General features: G+C 39.7%; 1 protein-coding gene across 1 annotated transcript; it reads right to left on the bottom strand.

Moving 5' to 3' along the window:
- Positions 1-267: 267 nt before the first annotated feature.
- LOC132817948 (protein delta homolog 1) lies at positions 268-22986 on the bottom strand. Its single transcript, XM_060828500.1, has 5 exons — positions 22808-22986; positions 20018-20081; positions 9119-9249; positions 3746-3890; positions 268-1012 (listed from the first exon to the last, which is right to left on the bottom strand). Exons 1-5 carry the CDS (start codon positions 22890-22892, stop codon positions 268-270), a joined length of 1170 nt encoding a protein of 389 aa, XP_060684483.1. The 5' UTR covers positions 22893-22986.
- Positions 22987-23561: the final 575 nt, after the last annotated feature.

Raw genomic sequence — 23561 nt, 5'->3', positions numbered from 1 at the left:
TGCACAATTAAAGGAGCATTTAACTCATTGCTATCCCATTCTGCAGGTTACAGTGTTGTGGTAATTTAAAAATACCATCATAATGTACAAGTTCCCACTTGGTCAAGTTACAATTCACATTATTCATGTATATGTTTCTAAACATAACAATTATCAAAAACATTCAAACAATAATTATTACAAAATGCTGGAATATGCACTAATAATTCTAAATATATTGTTAAATAATTCAATATAATATGGGCAAATTAATTTACAAACAAACATTCAGATAGATGTATAGTTTTTTCCATAGTTTGTCAATTGATTCACACTTGGAAAGATAATTTTGACTGAAAAGTCTTCATCTTTATCTTGGAGACGTTTCCTCTGTTTCCAGAGGAGATGACGATACTTAACATTAGCCAGCCATATTTCACACTTGTAGAAGAAAATAATCCCTGTCGTCCCTAGGATCACAAGACATGTCAATAATCCAAGCACAGTAAAACACATCATCTGACTACTACTGAGCAGTGAGTTGGATTTGTGAATGGTTTCTTTGACTGTGATTGTCAACATCCCATTACCTTGTTGATGTGTTGACTTATGAGAGATATGCAATGGTCGTTGGAGGGGTTTGCCATGTCTAATCCAACGTGTTACTGTATGCTTAGAAACATTGTGCTTTGTGTCATGATTAAATGTTTGTGTTTGGCAAGTTTCTCCCTCATATTCAGGCAGGCAATCACAATAAAATCCTCCTCCAAGATGGTCATGGCAAGTGCCTCCATTTTGACATGGATGGCTAAGGCAAGATATGACTGAATAATCACAGAATTTGCCAGTGAATCCATTAGGGCAAGTACAGCTGAATCCAGAAAACTGATCTGTGCAGGTTCCATTGTTGGCACAAGGGTTTGGGTGACAGTTATCGATGTTTATTTCACAGAAGTCACCAGTAAAACCAGGCAAACAAAAGCAATAAGCTTTGTTATCATCAAAACAGCTTCCTCCATTCTGACAACGTGGCCTGTAATCAAATAAGTAAGTAATAGATATTGAATTGATTCATCTGTAATGTATCAATAATCTTGAAACTATCATACCAGCTTTTTTGGAATCCAATATTAGCATGAAATGGCAATGTCTGCTATTTTTACTTCCTTGAGTAATGAGCATTGTTCCCATTAAGAGATTTGTTTTGGTCTCATTCCTGGGAAATTGGATCACCTGCACACTCTTAAATAGAGGGAAATTATGTGGAACATGCATGTCTCAAACTGAGCCTTTTCTTTGGCCATTAATTTAAAGTTTTCTTTTCTTCATAGATCACTCTGGCTCCCTGTGATCATGGCTTTCTCTACACCTTGTTTCAAAGTATTAAGGGCATCAATGTCATCCAACTGTTCCAGGCACAGAGAAAGGAAAATAGTCCCTAGTATTACAGGAAGTGATGCTACAACCTCTCTCAGCCTGTTACAACAATGCCAGTCTTTTTTATTCACTCATGGGTCATGGACATTGCTGACTGGCCAGCATTTATTGCCCACTTCTAGTTGCCCATGAGAAGGTATTAGTGAGCTGTCCTCTTCAATAGCAATCCACATGATTAGATTAGATTAGATTACTTACAGTGTGGAAACAGGCCATTCGGCCCAACAAGTCCACACCGACCCGCCGAAGCGCAACCCACCCATACCCCTACATTTACCCCTTACCTAACACTAGGGGCAATTTAGCATGGCCAATTCACCTGACCCGCACATCTTTGGACTGTGGGAGGAAACCGGAGCACCCGGAGGAAACCCACGCAGACACGGGGAGAACGTGCAAACGCAACACAGTCAGTCGCCTGAGTCGGGAATTGAACCCGGGTCTCAGGCGCTGTGAGGCAGCAGTGCTAACCACTGTGCTACCGTGCTGTAGGTTCATCCACAATGTCCTAGAGAGGAATTCAAGCAACAGTTAAGGAACACTGACATATTTCCAAGTCTGGATGGTGAGTGGCTTGGAAGGGAATATGCAGGTGGTGATGCTCCCATGTATCTGCTGCCCTTGTCTTTCTAGATGGAAGGGATCATGAGTTTAGAAGGTGCCTTCTGAGAATCTTTGGTGAATTGTTTAGTGTATCTTGGTAGATAACATACTGCTTCTACTGAGCATCAATGGTGGAATGAATGGACGCTTGTGAATGTGGTTGCAATCAAGTGGGCTGCGTTGTCCTGGATGGGGTCAACTTTCTTGAGTGTTGTTGAAGCTGCACCCATCCAGGCAAGTGGGGAGTATTCCATCCCATTCCTGACTTGTGGGAGTGGATTTGGGGCATTGTACACACTTTTCCAATTAACTATGGGTTTCAATGGACTGCATAACTTCCAACTACCATATACAGTACAACTCTGTTGCCACAAGTAAGGTTGTTCTGGACTTCTCACTGGAAAGCATTCATAGTAAATAACAAACCTGCACAGTTATGATAAAAATACAGATATACATAAATTTAAACCTGTAAAATAACATCCATAAACACATGTGCATTAGTGAACAGTTAAATAGTAGTATTGTGATTAGATATTATTTGTAGTTTTGAGTTAGTCCTGCAAAATCCTTGATAGATATGCACTAATAATTATCATTATTTGTTAAATAATTCAATATAAGCAAAATAATTTATAAACAAACATTCAAGTAGATGTACAGTTTGTTCTGTAGTTTTTCAAATGATTCACACTTGGAAATATAATTTTGACTGAAAGGCTTTCATTTTTATCTTGGAGATGTTTCTCTATTTCCAGAGGTGAAGGTGAAACTTAGCATTTTCCAGCCATATTTTACACTTCGATAAGAAGGTGGGAACATAGGGTGTGTGAAAAGCAAGGCATGATACAGATGTATGTCACCATTAAGAGTATTGTAGACAACATGCAAAATCTGTCCTGTCAGCAGGTTACAGTCGCTCACAGCTGTCCTGATCATTGGATGAAAATTCTCTGGGGAACCCAATATCAGGACAACTTAAGGGCAGTCATCAACTCTAAAGGATTGCAAAACTTGTCAAGCTAAATGGCCTAAAATGTAAGTGACCTTTGAGGCACAAACTGCAAACCTTATTTAAGTAGGGATTGGATAGAGTTTGAAAATATAGAAAGAAAGCAAGTGAAATTAGATACATTTTTGCAGAAGAAGAGTTGCTTTACCACAAGTACTATAGGCTGAAAGACCTCTTTCTTTGTTCCAATTTATTCAATCATTGAATATTATTCTATTATACGGATCTGCCAAAGAGATTTTTAAACCACTTGCTGTTCAATGAACTCCAGTTAAACAGTAACCTTTTGCAGCTTTAGATTTATTATTCAATATGACTTATTCAGAAATGCAATAAAGCAGTTAGATTAATTTCAGCACAGTATAATGCAGTTTATCAGTCACTGACATGAATGCATATGCATTAGGATGAATCAAAATTTAGTATTTTGGAGCTTAGGGATCTCTTCAGCATGTGGACATGATAGAAATCAAAATGAGGAAATTAAAGTGGTGACTCATTTAAATTAAAGGACAAATTTTGGATTGAATAGAAGAAGAGACGAAAATCGCTTGGTATTATCTATGGATCATTTGACTGCTACAGTGGAAGGCACTGAAGTTATTCTGAATGGATGAGGTCAGATGAGCCAAAAATAGTTCATTCATAATATCTGTTTTAGAAACTTAGCAAGCTGCTTGAAATCCTGTCATATAGATAGCATGCATCCCGTACCGTTTGTTGTGGCAAGACCCTTTCCGAAATTGACAATGGGTTCCTATAAACCCCTGTCCACAGATACATATGAAGCCACCATCTTCACTCTCTATACATGTAGAATTATTAGCACAGGGCTGTACAGGTGAGCAGCTGTTGGATGCTGTAATGAAAAATAATGCAGTTAATTAAAATGAAGGGTGCAATTTCTTCTGCCTGTTGGTGGCAAGAAAGGTAGCAAAAGTGGACCAATAGTTGGGAAAACTATTGGGGCAAGCAATGGTTTTGTGGTATTATTGCTAAGCTATTAATACAAGGACTCAGGTAACCTTCTGGACTCCTGGGTTTAAATCCTGCCATGGACTGAATTCAATAAAAATCTAGAGTTAAGAATTTAATCGTGAAACCGTTGTCAATTGTTGGGAAAATCCCATCTGGTTCATTAATGCCCTTTAGGGAAGGAAGTCTGCTGTCCTTACCTGGTCTATATGAGACTCCAGACTCATACCAATGTGGTTGCCTTTCAACTGCCCTCTGGGTAATTAGCGATAGCCAACAAATGCTGGCCTAGCCAATGATGCCATATCCTGTGAATGTATATATAAAGAATTTGCCTCGGAGAGATACTTGCCACTCACTCACCACCTCAGCTATTGACTGCTGGGGGAGAAAGTACATTTCTTGAATTGCCTGTAATTAAGTCCCTTAAAGGGCCTCAAATTGCCAGTGTCCTGATCACCTGCCTTCCCAGCAGGCACAGAAATTGACTGGTTTACTGGAAACCAGGATGATCTGCCTGCCAGATTGAGGTTGCTCCACTTGTCACAATTTGGGGTCAGTCAGTGGCAGGGATGAGGGAGCAAGTGGAAGGCCTTTGAATCCCCCTTGGCCCAAATGACCATAAGGCCATAAGGCATAGGAGCAGAAATTAGGCCATTCAACCCCTCGAATCTGCTCCATCATTCAATCATGGCTAATAAGTTTCTCAACCCCATTCTCCTGCTTTCTCCCTGTAACCCTTGATCCCCTTGGTACTCAAGAACCTAGCTATCTCAGTCTTAGAACATAGACAATACAGTGCAAAACAGGCCCTTCGACCCTCAATGTTCCGCCAATCTGTGAACTATTCTCAGCTCGTCCCCCCACACTAATCCCATCATCATCCATGTGCTTATCCAAAGATTGTTTAAATCTCCCTAATGTGGCTGAGTTAGCTACATTGGCATTTAGGGCATTCCATGCCCTTGTCACTCTCTGAGTAAAGAACCTCCCTCTGACATCTGTCTTAAATCTATTACCCCTCAATTTGTAGTTATGTCCCCTCGTATAAGCTGACGGCATCATCCTAGGAAAAAGACTTTCACTGTCTACCTTATCTAATCCTCTGATCATCTTGTATGTCTATATCAAATCCTCTCTTAGCCTTTTCCTTTCCAATGAGAACAGATCCAAGTCTCTCAGCCTTTCCTCATAAGACCTTCCCTCCAGACCAGGCAACATCCTGGTAAATCTCCTCTGCACCTTTTCCAATGCTTCCACATCCTTCCCGAAATATGGCGACCAGAACTGTACACAATATTCCAAGTGCGGCTGCACTAGTGTTTTGTACAGTTGCAGCATGATATTAAATATGTTCTTCATATATATTCTTAAATATATTCGATGATGGGGCCTCCACAGCCTTCAGTGGCAATGAATTCCCAACTTTCCATGTGACTCCCACTATGTGAGAAGTGAAAAGAAAGGACTTATTTTCTCATCATTGAGTCCCCTGGTTAGGATGTGGAAGCTATTGGGCGAGGTGGGGTTCCACTGTCAAGACCTGTGATTGGCTGAGAAGCTCACTAGTCAGGTCTTAGCTAGGTGAGTGGAGCTGGATTTGATGTGCTTACTCAGTGATAAGGGCTGTGAGCTGGCTGCTACTGAACATGCCAACACCCACGGTTAGATTATAAATTAAAGAGTTAGGGCCAGAGAAACCACATACGAATAAAGATACATTATTAAAGAAAGTGTTTAATTTTTAATTCAAATTATTTCATTTGAATTATAACTTAAAATGTAATTTATGCACCAGATTATACATAGATATATTTAAGAACAGCAGAATTATAATACAATGCCTTGTTTATATTCCCTGAGCATGTTCTTAGTGATCATCATCTTAATTGCCTTAATGTTGAAAGGAATGCAATATTTTTTTAAATGAATTCATTGCATTTTTAAACAACCTTTTATTAAGTTCTAACTTGAAATCTTCAAAAGAATCTATCCAACAGCAAGAATTAGCCATGAAAACAATTAGACTTTTTTCACCTAATAGTCTGAATTCTTATCCTGATGGTGGGTTAACAGAGGTGCAGGAATACCACCCATCCTTTATTCTTTGATGGGATATGAACATCTCTGGCAAGGCCAGAATTTGTTGCCCATTTTTAATTTCCCTTGAACTGAAAAGCTTGCTAGACCATTTCAGAGGGCAGTTAAGAGTCATGGGTCTGTTATGGGTCTGAAGTGAGATGTAGGCCAGTCTGAGTAAAGTAGGCAGATTTCCTTCTCCAGAGGACATTAGTGAACCAGATGAGTTTTTACAATGATCAATTATGGCTTCAAGGCTACCATGTCTGAGACTAGCTTTATGTATTTCAGACATATTAATTGAATCTATGTTCCACAACTCTCAGGCTGGCATTTGAACCCTTGTCCACGATACATTAGCCTGAGCTTCTGGATACTAATTCAGTGACATTGCCACTACACTACTATCACCTCCTATTTAATCATAAAGCTCCTACCCGTACAACCCCACCGCTCCCCCCCCCAAAAAAAACCCAATATTTCCTCTGAACTATGATATCACAGCTGCCAATTGGTGTGTAACATATTAACTTCTAGTTCTCAAAATGACTGCCACATATGGACCTCAGAAAAATTAGAGGGAGCATTGCCCTGCCCTGGGATATTTCCCATGCACAATGAATTTGTAAGCTCAAATCAGAATATTGTTTATCCTGCTGCAGTTGGACATGGACAGCTTCAGTATCTGAGGTGTCACAAATGTTGGTGAACTTTGTACAGTTATCTTGTGAAAGAGGGAATGTCATTGATGAAAGGACTGATGATGGCTGAACTTCAAACACTCCCCTGAGGAACTCCAGACATGATGGGCTCAGACTGAGATGACTGACCTCTAACAATCACAAATCACCTTATTTTCTGATCGGTATGACTCCAACCAGTGGCTTGCCCTGATTCACATTAACCCCATTCTCATCAGAGCTTCTTGATGCCAATTTCAGTCAAATGCTGCCTTGATGTTTAGAGAAGCTATTCTGACCTCACTCACCAAGAGTTCAGCTCTTTTGTCCATGTTTGAACTAAGAATATTATAAAGTAAGGAGCTAGATTCCTCTATGTGTCACTTGATTGTACTGTCAAAGGCAACTTCCATCACTTTATTTGAACACAAACTGATAGAGCAACAACTGGCCAGGTTGAATTTGTCATGCTTTTTGTCAGCTTATATTGTTAATGACAGGAATGGAGCTGAAAGAACAAGTTTCTAGATCCAGCTGGTGTGCACCCGAGAAACTGAGGGAATTTGGTGAGAATGGAATGGAGACACAAGCCAAAGTGTACTGCACTAAAATCTTTCAGAACAACATTTATCCCAAAGGCTGTTTTGACATGGGGTAAACCCCCCCCCCTTGCTAATTTAAACCAGCAACACAGAAAAGATTTACCCCATGTGGTAATCTGTTAAAATTTGAGAGGCCAAGGACTATCCAAAAAGTCACTATTTAAAGTACAAAAAAAGTAAGAACTTTATTCTTTAAGTCTAACATAGAATGTTAACTAACAACTATTAACAACTCCTTTCTCTAGCCTATCTTTTACCCTCCCCACTACAATATTAGTCCGATAAACCCCCCCCCGATTAGGATTTTCCAAAAAGTTAAAATTTCAAAATCAGTGGGCTGTCAAATCTTCTCTTTGTATCTTCCTCTCTTTTCATTTCTTCTTTTTAGAGATTTCTGTTTTATAGGTCATTGATAGATAAAGATACCTTTAATAGAGCTACTCTCTGGGCAGTCTGTACATGTTGGTGGCTCAGCAGTTCTCCTCCAACTGTTCAATTTTTTTTTCATTTTTATACTCCAAAACATCAGTCCATTTCGTTGGTGTTAATATTGTCACAAATTCAAACTTGATTGGAGTTTGGTACTTTGGGCCATAATTTAAATTGATTGGCCGTATTTGAATTTGTTTTTGTTTCATAGCAACTCAGCCAGTGCTGGTTCTTCTGCACCAAAAGTTACATTGTAAATTCTTCCAGCACTCTGTGTGCTTTTCTAAGTCCTTGCTAGCTTTCAATTTCCTTAAAGGTACAGTACCCCTTACACCTTCATAACAGGCCTGAAGGATGGAAAGTTACATCTCTAACTGCTTAGTTAGACAGATAATTATAGATACTTAAACTTCATGGGCCAAAAATTCACAGACTCTTTTAAGGGAACTGATGTGTATATTATTATAGTGTTTCCATTTACCTTATAATTCTTGACCTTGCTCCAAATTACACAGATTGGGATCATGTACATACTAGGGGTAATTGACCCAAGTGTGTAGAGGCACTCAACGTGCCTGTCTAACAAGGCTACAGAAAGAAGAAGGAGCATCCAAGGCTTTAAGCAACCTTAAGACTAAGCAACAAAAACACAATTTTATTTCTTGCAGGAGCTATCTAAATAATAGCTTTAAGCATTCAATTACTATTCACTGACTTGGAGATGGTTAAAGAGAAAGAGGTTTCAAAGTACGAATAATCATGAAAGGATAAATAATTGAAAGATTGTTTCCACTGGTTGGTAAATTGGAAAATGAAGCATAAATACAACATTATAATTAGAATAACAAAAGGAGAATACAAAATTTTTCACACAGTTATTATAATAATTTACTATAAGTGACTATTTGGGTAGGAAACAATATTGTTATTTTAAACAATTGGGAAAGAAAAATGTAAAATGGTTACGGGAAGTGGTAGAAAAATGGTACTTAAGATGGGACAGCTCTACTCAAGACATTCAGGTTCTTTCTCTAACTTTTATATTACTATAAAATGTAAACCATATGGAACAAAAATAATTGAACACAAAACAATGAAGTTCATATAAAATCAACCCTTTTTATAAGGGAATATTTCTAGATAGGTTCCTATCTTCAAAATGAAAAAAAATCACCTAAAATAAATTTACTGATAAGTATTCAAACCCAAGTTTTGATCAGGCTCAAAAATAATTCTAGGTGTTTGCCAGTTGCTTTTAATTTATATCGAGGATATCACAGCTTTCCTTTTGTATTTGCAGAACACAGCATGCATCAACAAACCTGTGTCACAGAGGCTGCCTGTCCAGCCTTCCTCACATGCACATTCCCAAGGTTTCGTGCAGTCTCCATGTAAACAGCCAGGAAAAGGAATGCATTGATCGCAAAGCTCTCCCTGCCAGCCAGACTTACACCTGTAACAAAGAAACAGCTTTGAGATTCTAGGCAAAGTGTCACTAATGGTATGTGGTTAAGAACCAGGTTGAACTCACTCTACGGAGGCCAGTATCCCATGACCAAGTCACCTTTTATTTACACGTGCACAGTATATGACACTGACCCAGCTAGCGCAGAGTCAGCTCCTAGGGTGAACAAAACCCTGGCACTCCTGTTTATATCTGTCAGCCAGGATTCCCTAATTGGACTAGGTTAACAGCCCAAATCAGAGAACTCATATTCTATGACATCGACCTAGTTGACCTTGTTACAATCACTTCACAGGCTTGCAACTTCTGTCCTTTGGTTCCATTTATCAATACAAGCAACAAAGATTAAACAGTACTAAATTCACTTGAAATAATTCTGGAGAAATAATTGCTGTAACACTTGTCCTGTGCCTTTGTTTTTCATTTTCAACTACTATTTCTATTTTTGCTCTGTTTTAGTTTAGTTTATCTCTGTGATCTTTGCCTGCTTCTCTTCTGCTTTAAACATCATCAATGAATATGCCTAAAGATGGCATAACCATATTTTATGGGCATAAATGTTTTTTTTCAAGCTACCTATACAAAGGTGAAATTTTCAAAGTAATTAAAGTATGAGTAGTGAAAATGGATTTGGAAAGTCTTGCATGAAATATTAATGGTGAAGACTTCAAACTTTGGGTAGTTTTGATATGTAATTGAAGGGTTTTCTTCTTCATTCCCCCAGAAATCTTGATGCCCTATTCCCATGTGAGGACAGTTGGTGAATCTTTGCCAATGTTGTCCAATCATTACCTTTAGGTAAATGAATTTGTTTCTCTCCTCCTCCCTCCTTCACTACAGTAAAAGGCTTACTTTTCTTCTCATGACATAATGTGAGAAAATACTACCAACACCTCCTTAAATTCCATTTTAAAAAAAGAAACATTCTGCTTCATTTTGACACCTTTGTATTATCTGTGCCTCATCACACATTAATCCCTGTGAGTCTGGCCATATGAAATTCTTTGCAGAGCAAAACGAGAAATAATAATGTATTCTATTTATTGTGATTCAATTGAATAAAATTAAAATAAGAAGTGGAAAACTGAACTAGCAAAATGAACACAATGACTCAAAGAATTGTAAATAATCCTACATCAGCATGATAATTAAATCATTTGTTCACCATCATGAAGCACCTAGTAATTTTGTGCACGTTTGTATGAATCTGCTAGCAGAGGAGAAAACCAGATGCAAGATGCTTTAAAATCCCCATTGGTTAAAAAAAGAGAAATAAAAATAGATAACTGAAACATTAAAATGGAAATTCTTAAAAGACAGAAAGGACAGTTATTAAAAATGGAAACAAGGCAAAACATTAATTACTGAAGACAAAAGAATGTAAAATAAGAATATTTCTGCACTACTGCTTAAAGAATCCTGGTAAAATGGGAAAATGTCTGAACAATCATCTGCCCATAAACCCAAAATTATTCATATAATAAAAACATATAAAAACTTAACACAACGAAATTCTGCTACTTTAATTGAGGAATTATTTGTTTAAAATAAACGCTTGTAAAAAAACACTCACTAAATTTAAAGCAGTGTTTAAGATAAATAATTTAAACATTTGCACAATTACAGGAAACCAAAGACTTTAGATGCTGGTACAGCTTAGATGAAGAGATTTATTTTAATTGGTCAATTAGTTAAAAGTAATTGACAAGATAACTAGTTTTAAAAGTTAAAATTGCAATGTCCTTTGTTTATTGTTCACTTCATGAGGTAACTCGCTTCACTGAAGGACAAAACTATGTGAGCAATGCTTTCAAATACAGGTTGTTCTGCTATAATGTGACAACTGTGTTCCTCTGCAACCTTGCACCATAGAAAATCATGCTATGAAAACCATTATAGAAAATCTCACTGTAGAAGATCGAAAATAGAAAATCTCTATACTTGTTCAGTAGAGATTTTGTGTCATCCAAACAACATCCATAATTCATCAATCACATTATAGCCAATTCGTGTTAACGAAACACACGTTATAGTAGAAAGATCTGTATAAAGAATTCTCCTTAGGTTGAAAATGTGGCCACATCTCACATCAGGAAACTTGCACAATTTTTTTATACACTTTTCTAGAGCCCTGCCATTTTAGGCTTAGAGAGGGATGTCCATACAGTTAGATTTCCAAAACGAAATTCGAGAAATGACTAGCGTATAAGGGTAAGAGTTTGTATAAATTTATCCACCATGGCTCACCCTTTAAAACTTGAGGTCACTGTTTAAAAGGAAGGATTGCTCATTTAAGACAGAAATAAGGATATTTGTTTTTTCTCAGAGAAGGTAGTGAGTCTTTTGAATGCTCTTCCTTGGGACACAGCAGAAGACAAAATCTTTGAATATTTTTAAGGCAGAGGTAAACTCTGGAGTTGTGGGTCCTGAGGTGATTTGACAGCTCAGTGCTGGTTCTGCATACCATCTCACAGGTGGGGGAGGTAATTCAAACATCGAAAATAAAATACAGTACAGCACATAAACAGGTCTTTGGCCCATCAAATCTGTGCTGACCATGATGCCATTCTAAATTAATCCCACCTCCCTGCACATGATACGTATCCTTCTATTCCCTGTCTTTTCATGTGCTTGTCTATGCACCTCTTAAACACTGTTATCCTATCTGCATATAACACCTCCCCTGGCATATTCCAGCTCCTAGCACTCTTAGTGTAAATAACTTTCCTCACACATCTCCTTTAAACTGTCTCATTCTCATCTTAAACCTATGCCCTTGAGTATTTGACATTTTTACTCCAATTTGCCACCCAACCCTTGCCTCTCGTTATTTTACTTATTTCCCTCAGCCCTCAACACTCTAGTGAACACGTCCACACTTGTCCAAACTATCCTTAGAGCTAATGCACTCCAATCCAGGCAACATCCCAGTAAGTCTCTTTTGCAACCTCTCCAAAGCCTCCACATCATTCCCATAGTGCAGCAACCAGAACTGCACACAATACTCCAAATGTGGCCCAACTAAAATTTTTACAGCTACACAAAGACTTGCCAACTTTATTCTCAATGCCCTGATTGATGAAGGCAAGAATGCCATTTGCCTTCTTTACCACCTTATCCACTTTGTTTCCACTTTCAGAAACCTATGGATTTACACCCCAAGATCTCTCTGCATATTCCTCTGTGCTGTAAGAGTGCTGCCATTTACTGTATATTTTCATCTTGCATTTGGCCTCCCAAAGTGTAAAGAGGAATTGGATGGATACCCATGAGTTTACATGCTCCTTCCCAATGTTTGCACTTTGGCCTCCTTCTGGGTCACTCATTGGAGGCAGCTTAGATTTTACAGCTGTGGTTATAATGACACTCAATCAGGCAGATGGAGAGTAGCGATAAATGTACAAATGTGAGTTTCTATTTACAATGAGGTAGCACCTGTGGCACCTTTGTTCCCTTGGAAGCTGAACGTCTTTATTTAACTCCCATTATGTGTCTGTGAAGGGCTATTTGTGGCTTGCAGCGAATTATCTGGTCCACAGCTGGAGGGATGGTGAAAGATCTTGGCAGTGGTAAGTATTCCGCCATTGGGGAAAGCAAGATAGCACACCGGAATAATATTGCACATAATGAGGTAAACAGTGGAGAACTGTGTGAGATCGCTAAAACGTGCAGAAAAAAGCCTTCCCTGAAACTCTGCAAATTTGACAGCCAATGTTTGGTAAAATGTAGCCTGTTAACTCTGTTTCTCTCTGAATAGATGCTGCCTGACCTGTTGAATTTTTCAGCACTTCCTATTTACTTTTTTGAATTGAAACTACGGTCTAACGTAGTGCTGTGTGCATCTATTAGACTATCAGAAAACTTCAGAACTATGTTGCATGACTCATTGGTAGGGAAATTTGAAGCAAATTTGAAGAAAGAAATGGTCAATAAGGATTTGAGCATTGACAACAGTCAATTATGTTGTTGTACAACTTCTGGAATGGAAAGCCTCATCACCTTGTGGAGAATACTCTCCACTTGTCTGGATGAGTGCAGCTTCAAAAAGCCTCAGAAAGCTCAATGCCATCCAGGACTAAACAGTGCAATTGATAGACAACCCATTCATCACCTTAGATGCTTACTGCCATCAGCATTGGTGTACTGTAGCTGTAGCCACTGTGTGTACCATCTACAAGCTATACTGTAATGACTCATCACAGCTTCTTCAATAGCACCTTCCAATCCCACAACCACTGCTGCCCCAAATGAACAGGCTATGGGCACATGCAAGTTATTCTCCAAGTTACATACCGTGCTGTCCTGAACATAAGAAACTGGAGCAGGAGTGGGTTGCAGAGCCCATCAAAATCTCTCCACCATTGAGAAAGATACTGCAGCATCAGCTCCTTTTCCCAGTTTGATCGCCAAGTCACATAATTGTTTTCTAGAATCCAAAAGTCCATCAATCTCAAGCTTGAACATATCGAACAAGCACCTACCCACAGCCCTTTGGGATAAAGAATTCCAAAGATTCACAGCCCCCAGTGAATAAATTCCTCATCCCATCTAAAATAATCTAATGCTTAGGAGACACTGCCCTCCTAGTTTTAGATTGTCTAGCCAGGAGAATCCATGAGCTGAATTTTATACTAGAGGTGATAGTTCTGTCCTTTCATGTAAAAACCTGAGGCAGATTTACCTCTGTTTGGCCAAATTGCCCTGAGCCAGTAAACAGTTGAATACTTTTTAAATTTGTTACAAGTGGGGCATCTGGCCCACATTGGGACCTAGTCCCACCTCAGAGAGCTCCCAGCCAGTAAAAGGGGAGCGGTAACAGACCTGTCACACTGCACCAATGGGGACAGTTGGGACAGGCCCATTGGTTGAGACTCCTGTGAGGCTGAGAGGAAGGCACTCAGTATTGCAGCCAGGATTTCAGATGAGGTTGTGGTCTTACCAGATGACAGACCCTAGTGATAAGTGGGCTGTGGAATGGGGCATAGGTAAAGAAGGGAATTGGAGCATAGTTCACACCTTGGGATGGGGTTTTCTGGTGAGCACAGACTGCTTTCAAGGTGATAGGCTCCCCATCAGCCTGGTACCAATTTTGGAGGTCAATGCCAAATTTGGAAACAACGTTAGTCATGAAGTTAATAACAACCGAGCTATATATTCTCATCAGTTATGTTTCACTTGACTAAATGATTTAACTTCCTAAGCTGGACAATTATTGCAGATTGTGTTAAGAAACAGTGATGTTTTTTCAAAAAGAAGTCATGATTATTAGACTAAATTTTAAGACTTTTGGCCTGCACCTCCATATTTGATTGAATCTTTTCTTTTTTTATTTTGTGTTATATTTTACTAAATATCTTAGGTTTTTTTCATCTGGAATGTGGTGATTGGACATTGGGTCTCTTCTGCCTCAGGTAACACAGCTGGAGTGATGGATCGAGAACATTAAATCGCCAATGATTGGCTCCAGGAGCCTCAGTTGGTCATGTTGCGGCTGTACAGGCATTGGTTAGGCCACTGCTGGAATATTGCATGCAACTTTGGTCTCCATTGGAAAGATGTTGTGAAACTTGAAAGGGTTCAGCAAAGATTTACAAGGATGTTGAGCTGAAAATGTGTTGCTGGTTAAAGCACAGCAGGTTAGGCAGCATCCAAGGAAAAGGAAATTCGACGTTTCGGGCCAGAGCCCTTCTTCAGCTCTGATCTCCAGCATCTGCAGACCTCACTTTTTACTTTACAAGGATGTTGCCAGGGTTGGATGATTTGAGCTATAGGGAGAGGCTGAACCGGCTGGGGCTGTTTTCACTGGAACGTCAGAGGCCGAGGGGTGACCTCATAGAGGTTTACAAAATGATGAAGGGCATGGATAGGATAAATAGTTGTTTTTTTGCCCTGGGGTCGGGGAGTCCAGAACTAGGGGGCATATGTTTAGGGTGAGAGGGGAAAGATATAAAAGAGACTAAAGGAGCAACTTTTTCACGCAGAGTGGTACGTGTATGGACTGAGCTGGTATGATCCAGAGGATGTGGTGCAGGCTAGTACAATTGCAACATTTAAGAGGCATTTGAATGGGTATATGAATAAGAAGAGTTTGGAGGGATATGGGCGGGGTGCTGGCAGGTGGGGCTAGATTGGGATGGGATATCTGGTCGGCATGGACAGGTTGAATCGAATGGTCTGTTTCCATGCTGAACACCTCTATGACTCTATGTCACTGACCTCACATTGAAGTTTACACTACCCCTCCCATTGCCTGAATTCTGTACCATCTCTCACATCTGGTGTGAAAAATTCAGCTCAGACCCTACTATCTCAGCTCCCTCAGAATTCTTTATATCTCACTTAGATCTAAACTTGAGACAGTATGGGCCCAATTTCTCAGCTTCTAATCATCGGACAATCTTCTCATCCAAGGAATCAAGCTAGTCAAAATATACTGCACCTTCTCCAAGTAAAATATATCCTTTGGTAAAAAAATGAAAACACCTCACAGTGTTCCAAGTGTTGTCCCCTCGAAGCCTAGTACAATTCTAACAAGACTTTTCCATACTTGTACTGCAATCTCCACAACATTTCATTTGCTTTTCTAACCGCTTGCTAACTTCTTATGATTCTTGTACAGGGAAATATATTTTCATTCACTCACCACTGCTGGATTAAAATCCTGGAATTCCCTACGCAACAGCACTGTGGGTGTACTCTCACAACATGGCCTGCAGCAGTTCAAGAAAGCTGCTCACCATACCTTCTCAAAGGCAATTAGGGATTGGCCCAGTCAGTCATGATACCATGAACATCAGAGAATACTGATGAATAACATCCACCACCAAGTGACAATAGCTATGTGTTAAATTCCCTGCATTGACGACAGACCCATTCCGCAAAAAGCAAAATAATTTTTGAATTTCACATTCTCTAGAGTTGGGATATTATCAGAATTACTTCTGAAGGAATGTCTGGAGCAGGGTTTTTTAATCATTTTGCCTCTGAAACCTCCTGCTGATGTTATAAAAATTCAATGGATGCCCTGTAACACAAGAAGTGTTTGTAATGCATAAAAATGAATCATACTGTTCACCAAAGAGTTAACATAGATATGGCAAGCTCAACAACCTCTTCCTAGATTCTATGATTCTATTGAAAGTTGATACTTCATCCTTCAAACTGTTCTCCCAGAAGAAAGAATGTCAGGACTACATTTAGGAATATCACACATGAGTCCATTTAATAAAGAGCTGTATAAAAATACAGGTGCCCCACTGTAAAAGAGAAACATGCGACCAAAAACATGATACTGACATTGTTTAATGGCAGGTCTGGAATAATATCTGCAGCAGCATTACATCTAAATGACCGATTGCATTTAAACTAAAACAATTTATGTAAAAATGTGATTAACTCTGGCACATTAAGATTGAAAATGCATAATGTGGAGGATCAACTGACACAGTGCATCATCATGCATCCATACTCAGCACATGTATGCAACCAAATTTTTAATATTCACAACTGCACTGGAATCAAAATATTAAATTAACATGATTGTCATGACTCTTTATAGTATTTTGTTTTTAAAGATATGGCAAGCAAGCAGCTTTATTTAACAAATACTCTCATTTTTTGTAAATTCAACTGCATCAGTTATTAAGATAAACCAAGGATGTGACAAGTAGAGACAGCAATGCAGAAGTAAGATTGACAATTTTAGGAGAAGATTTGCTTCCTTAAAGCAACAAAATTATACTTAGTGCTTTTAGCCTGTCATTTATTTATTCAGGAATCAACACCTAAAAATCAATAAATGCGAATCCCTTATTTCAGATGTACAATATCTGTGTGTCATTTGCATCTCCAAAGGGACATCAAGCAGAGTATATTCTAAGGTCTATCAAACTGTCCCCATAAAATCAATATCCTTAGCATCGCAATCCTAGTTAAAGCCAGGCAGCCCACTACTGATCTACATATGCTGATTGGCAAACAATATTCATAGACATTAGATTAGATTAGATTCCCTACAGTATGGAAACAGGCCCTTTGGCCCAACAAGTCCACACTGACCCTCCGAAGAATAACCCACCCAGATCCATTCCCTTACCCTGTATTTACCCCTGGCTAATGCACCTACCATTATGGACAATTTATCATGGCCAATTCACCTGACCTGCACATCTTTGGACTGTGGGAAGAAACTGAAGCACCCAGAGGAAGCCCACGCAAACATGGGGAGACATACAGACAGTCGCCCGAGATAGGAATCAAACTCAGGTCCCTTGCGCGTGCGAGGCAGCAGTGCTAACCACTGAGCCACAGTGCCACCCTGTGTTTGTTTTAGGCTAGTGTGCAGAATTAAAATGAAATAACTTGTAGAAATATTCACAAAAAGAATAATTGCAATGTGTCAGTGTAAGGTGCTTGGTGATTTGCTTTGAATATGTCTGACACAATCAGAAATGATCACTTTGCTTAAAAAGGAAATTCACTACTTTCCAAAATGGACCTCTGTGTTCTCTTGAGGGGCATCACCATTAAAAATGGCGAGCATAATGCATAAATCTATTCTTTAGCACAGACGTCAGTTTTCAGCTTTCCCTTCTGGAGTCTTCACCTGGCCCCTCCCAACCCATGAGAGTGGAACTCAGCTCTTAAATACAAAGTCTTTTCAGCATCACCTTCTCTCATTCCACACTGGAGATGTTTTACTTGAGCCTCGAAAAGATTTGCATTTCTAACTCTAACTCTTCCCACATGGTATTTATTAAAACCATTTGTAGAGCTGTAGAGACATATAGAATGGAAACAGACCATTCAGTCCAATTCGTTCATACCAACTAGGTTTCCTGAACTGAACTAGTCAAATTTCCCTACATTTAGCATATATACCTCTAAACCTTTCCTATCCATGTACCTGTGCAAATGTCTTTTAAATGTTATAATTGTGCTCACCTGTATCACTTCTTCTGGAAGCTCATTCCATATGTGCACCACACTCTGTGTGAAAAAATAGCCCCTCAGGATCCTTTTAAATCTTTCCACTCCCACCTTAAACCTTTGCCTTCCAGTTTTAGACCGCCTACCCTTGGAGTAAGACATTGGCCAATCATCTTCTCCACATCCCTCCTGATAAGGTCACCACTCAGCCTGTGCTCCACAGAAAAAATCCTAGTCTACCCACCCTCTTCTTATAATTCAAACCTTCCACATTTCTATGTTTTTCTGTAATTAGACATTCAGGGAACTACTGTCAATAAAGATTAAAAACAGGAAAATTGTCTTGACTTGCTAGGTGGGTGTGACAGTTTTTTCAAGGATTCTTCCATTTAGAAGCTACACCTTTAACCAAGGGTCAGGGGAGGTGGTGGGTGGGGAGATGGTAGCTTTAGAAACTCCAGAAAAATGATGACTGGCAAAAAAAAAACCCTGAGAATTGAGTCTTTGGTCAATCAAAATAACATAAAATTGAAAAGTTATTGACTTTAATTTAGTAAAGAAATCATGAATAATGTGCAACTCCAATTGGTCATATCAACTGGAACCATGCTCAATAATCTTGGGATGACGAATCCAAACCTCAATATGATTTAACTTAGATGCCATCGGAATACTGTTTGATACATGCTAGAACATCAGACAGGAAAAACAAGTGATGAAGGAAGGTATGGAGTCTTAGCAGCTGAAGGCATAATACTAATGGTGAAGTGATTAAAATTAATGATGGAGGTTAGAACTGAAGGAGTACAGATATCTTGGAGGGTTTAGACAGTCATGCTATGGAGTGTTTTGTGAACATGGTTGATCATTTTAAAATCAGGGAACTGATTAAGCTGGAGGCAGTGTAGGCAAGCACATAGTAGGGTTTTGTGCAGTTATAAAAATAGAGTAATTGGAAGCTCATCTTGGAGTCAAGTATAACACCAAAGTTGCAAACAATTTACTTCAGTCTCAGACAGTTGACTGGGAGTGGGATGGAACCAGTCAAAGCCATAGTGTCATAAAGTCATAGGAAGGTATGAAATGGAGATGATGGGATTGTTCTCAGTAGACAAGGTTCAGAGGAGATTTGATAAGTGTCTTGATGAGTTTGGTTAGCTCAATGGAGTGGATAGCTGGTTTGCAATTGTAGCGTGACACCAACAACATGGGTTCAATTTCCACACTAGCTGAGGTTACCATGAAGGCCATCCTTCTCAACCTCTCCCTAGCATGAGGTGTGGTTACCCTTAGGTGAAACCACCACCAGTCATATCTCTCTAAAGAGAGAGCAGCCCTACGGTCCAGCAGAACTACAATGACTTTGTTTACAGGGGTCCAGAAAGAATAGTTAGAAACTGTTCTTCCATTGCAGAACAGTCAAGGACCTAGATTAAAAGTGATTCGCCAAGAGACCAGGGAACATAAATAAGACCTTTTTTATGTAACAGATAATTATGATCTACAGTGCATTGCCTTACAGTTTGGCAAATTCAAATGATGTGAATTGACTTGGTTAAGCCCCCGAAGGGAAAAACAACAGCACTATGAGCAAGGAGTGGAACTAGCTTAATGTTTTTGTAGAGAGCCAGTATGGATTCCACAGGTCAATCAGCCTTTGTCTGTGCTATAATCATTCCTAAATTCAATGTTAACACTTAACTAGTCCATTGCTGGACAGTTTAGTCAAATGACATTAGTCATTTGTAATTAAAAACAAACAAAATTATCTTCTTCACAAATCTGGATCTTAGATAATATTCCCCAAGTTAAATAGTTGAGTTTGTACCTGCATTCACCAGTAGTTTCACAGAATCCATTTACTGAATGACAGCCATGTTTGCATTCAATTCCTACAGGTACAGAAGAAAAATGTAAATTATTGATTGCCCAAATAATTAGCAGAGTAACCATCCCTAGAAAACATTTATAAATATTACTTCTGCAGTTTCCAATGTATTATTTAACTCCATTGTGTATCTATTAGTATTTACAATGCATATTTAATATCATAGATAGCAAAGGTTTAATTACTCCTCATACACTCCTTGTACCTGGAGGGTATGGTTAGACTGGTTACCCAGCAATCTTTAATTTCAAGCTAATTTTATATTTAAATCCACAGAGTGCAAATCAAAGAATGGACTGAATTAATAATGGGATTGTTCGGCACTGGAGATCTGATGTTCTGCTAATCAAGTTTAAAGAAATTTAAATATGAATAAAAGCAGTGGAATGCTAATTAATCGTCTGTGTTTGGTATTCCACTGAGCCTTCAGATTCTTCAAGAGCAGAAATAAAAGTCCATGAAAAGTTTTAAGAAGTAATTTTAACTTGTAGATGAGAAATTCCAACAACTTCCCAGAATTCCACAAGCACGTGAAATGGTGAATATATATTTCCATTTTAGACATGGTATTAGCAGGAATGACATAGTGGGAAGATGTGGGAAGGAGAATGTTAGCACTGTAGAAGTTTTCTATAACTTTTACAAAAAAATTAAATATATGTCATGGTACAATAGAATAAAAGAGGTAAAGGAAAACAAGGAGAATTGTAGGTTTATTAGTAACTAAGATTGCAGTCAGTCTGCCTTCTGCAGTAGAGTCAACCATTTGTGAAGGCCAGTGCAGCAATGTATCCAATTACGCATGCTTATCTGAGAGACTACTGGTGAAATGTGCTACGTGGGCTATGAACCTTTAACAACAGTCAACTGTCTGCATCAGAGTACCAGTTGAATTCAAGATCATTACTCTCCTCAACATTTATGTCTGAGAAACCCAAAACAGCTTGTATGGCATTTAGATTAGATTCCCCACAGTATAGAAACAGGACCTTCAGCCCAACAAGTCCCCATTTTTCTCCACACTAGCCAGATAAAGCACCATTGTTTGCTTAGATGACTCCTTGGTTTCTCCAGTACTTGAATAACAATTTTATTGCTTTCACTGCAATACCCGGGTCCTTCTGTTATATATCATCTGCCTTTGAACCTTCCCTGTTCTTTGTCATTCCGACTTTCCCGTTTCTGTTGGTTAAAATTAGTTATAATTCTAACTTTCTCCAGTTTCAAAGCTACGGAGCATTCACAGCATTCGCTGTTTTTATTTCAGATTTCCGGCACCCTTAGCTTTGAAGCTCATGGTGCGTGTGTGTTGTACAGAAAGCTCTACATAATCACACCTAGAGCCTGGTTATTAATAATTGCTGTTACCAAATAAATGCTGTAACATTTCCCTTTCAATACCAGAAATGGATTATATGACGTTGATATCAGAAGTGTGACAAGAGCTTCGGTACACATGTTTTATGGCAGAGAACGATGTGATTCCAGCACCAAATTAAAATGTATGAGAGACAGGCAGTATCGGTGGATTTGTCAAAACTACGAACGTCAGCTGTTAAGTTTCCGTCATCAAAACTGTTAAGGAAAGATGACCATAAACACAAGGGAAAAAGTACAAAGTCAAACAAGACGGTGAACATTTGAAGCGTTTTAATACTAACAATAAAAATAACACATTGTGTGTATCCTTGCAATGGTCTAACTGCGGCAAGGCGTCAGCACATTCACTTCCAAAGACACAAGGTGGCAGGTTATCATCTCTCACTGGAGCTGAACATCTCACCATTGATAAGTATAATGCATGTCCATCTCCCACCCACCCTCCATTTCTACATTTCAAAGGGTTGTTAAAAAATGGTTTCTACTCCCGGCTAACACCTCCTCCAACTTTCTACAACGTCATATTGCTGTGTTTTTCTACAGAAAGGGGTGGCATGACCAACAGGCAGATGTCTACCCATTGAATCTGATGGACAGTGGATCCGCTCGTGGGACTTCATTGCATTCTGGACTCCCACATTAAAAATGCAAGGAGCGTAATTTCAACTATAATTCTCAAAGACATGCTAATTTCATTGGATGTGCCACCACCAGGAACGAATGCCATATATATATATTATCTGGCTATACAGCAGAAGAATTCACTTATAAAGGCTTATGCTGGTGGTGCGTATTATTGTTTTGCTTTAGCTGTTCGAGTGAGATGATGAAATCTTCCAAAGTGTCACTTATCTCATTCTTCATTTTGAATCCTAAAAGACAGTTCTCAACGCGCAGGTCTAAGAGGTACACTGCATGTGTTCGTAAATACGAGATCTGTTTTACTGTATCATTTACATTGCAAATTCACCCTTTCTAAATGAAGCGTGTTTAACCCATATAGTTCCGCCACAGGTCTAAGCAGAAAGGGTCTTGGAAGGATATTTGAAAAAGAAGTGTGATGAACTTTAACATCCAGCATTTGATATTAACAGACGGAGTTAGTTTAATATGATTCCGATCTGTGAAAATCAATTCATTTCTAAAAAGTTCGTTTGATCCAAGTAAGCCCCAGATGCAGAAATGCAGGTTTCCCATTGCGGAGAGAGCGGCTCACACTGTCGCCAGTGTCCGTGGGTCATCGCGGACACCTTGGGTCCCCGTTGAAAATACACCAATCTGACTGGGGCGGGTATTGTAACGGAGCCTGATGTGACACAGGACATAGCGTCAAATAAAGTCTCCATTTACCTTGAGCGAAGGCGCCGGCCATGAGGATCAGAATGCAGCAAGCTAACACCGAGGCAGCACGGTGGAGATCCACGGCCGTCTTCATACTGAGAGCTTCCACTCATCGGAAGACCTGAACAGCACTTAGGAAAGATTCAGATCCGAATGAACGAGCAGCAGTGTCCCCACAGAGCAGCCAAGGCTCTTGCACGGAGAGGCTTCCCTGAGAGGAGTTACACCGCCTCCTGGCGGTCACCAAGTTCGAGCTGAACAGCCCGTTCTCGGCACAGAGGTGGGCAGCCACAGAGGGACACTCAGGGCGGGAGAGGGAGCAGAGTGTCCGCCGGCCTCTGGGGGTGCTGCAGGGGGTGCTGAGCACACTCCCTGGGCGGCTTCTTCCGCCCCCTCACAGTCACCGCCGCGGTCCTGGCTTCAGCCGGCAGCTGCTGTGGGCTGACCTGCGGTGTTAGAGATCCCGGAGTGAGCTCCAGCACACGGCCCCAGCGCCAGAGGCAGCACCAACTGGCTAAAGCTTCAGGCCAAGGGCAAGGAGGCATGCCCAGCAAAGAGCACTCCAGCTTCTTAAAGGAGGCTTCCGAGGAGAAAGTCGCGCTTCCTTTTGACGCACCATCGTTTATATACCACAGAGAATCTCACAGAGTACAGGGAGGTCATTCCTGATGAAGGGCTCCTGCCCGAAATGTTGATTTTCCTGCCCCTCGGACGCTGCCTGACCTGCTGTGCTTTTCCAGCACCACTCTAATCTTGACTCTGA

Source organism: Hemiscyllium ocellatum, chromosome 8, assembly GCF_020745735.1.
Source record: "Hemiscyllium ocellatum isolate sHemOce1 chromosome 8, sHemOce1.pat.X.cur, whole genome shotgun sequence".
Classification (NCBI taxonomy): domain Eukaryota; kingdom Metazoa; phylum Chordata; class Chondrichthyes; order Orectolobiformes; family Hemiscylliidae; genus Hemiscyllium; species Hemiscyllium ocellatum.
The sequence above is the reverse complement of the archived record's forward strand: the minus strand, read 5'-3'. Positions and strand labels throughout refer to the sequence as shown.

Excerpts from the sequence above, each read along its gene's own strand:
- LOC132817948 (XM_060828500.1), bottom strand. The coding sequence starts at position 22,892 with ATGAAGACGGCCGTGGATCTCCACCGTGCTGCCTCGGTGTTAGCTTGC. Across the intron at positions 20,082-22,807 it reads GGCCGGCGCCTTCGCTCAAG|GAATTGAATGCAAACATGGC; the intron begins GTAAATGGAGAC and ends CTGTACCTGTAG. Across the intron at positions 3,891-9,118 it reads AGGCAGCCTCTGTGACACAG|CATCCAACAGCTGCTCACCT; the intron begins GTTTGTTGATGC and ends TTTTCATTACAG.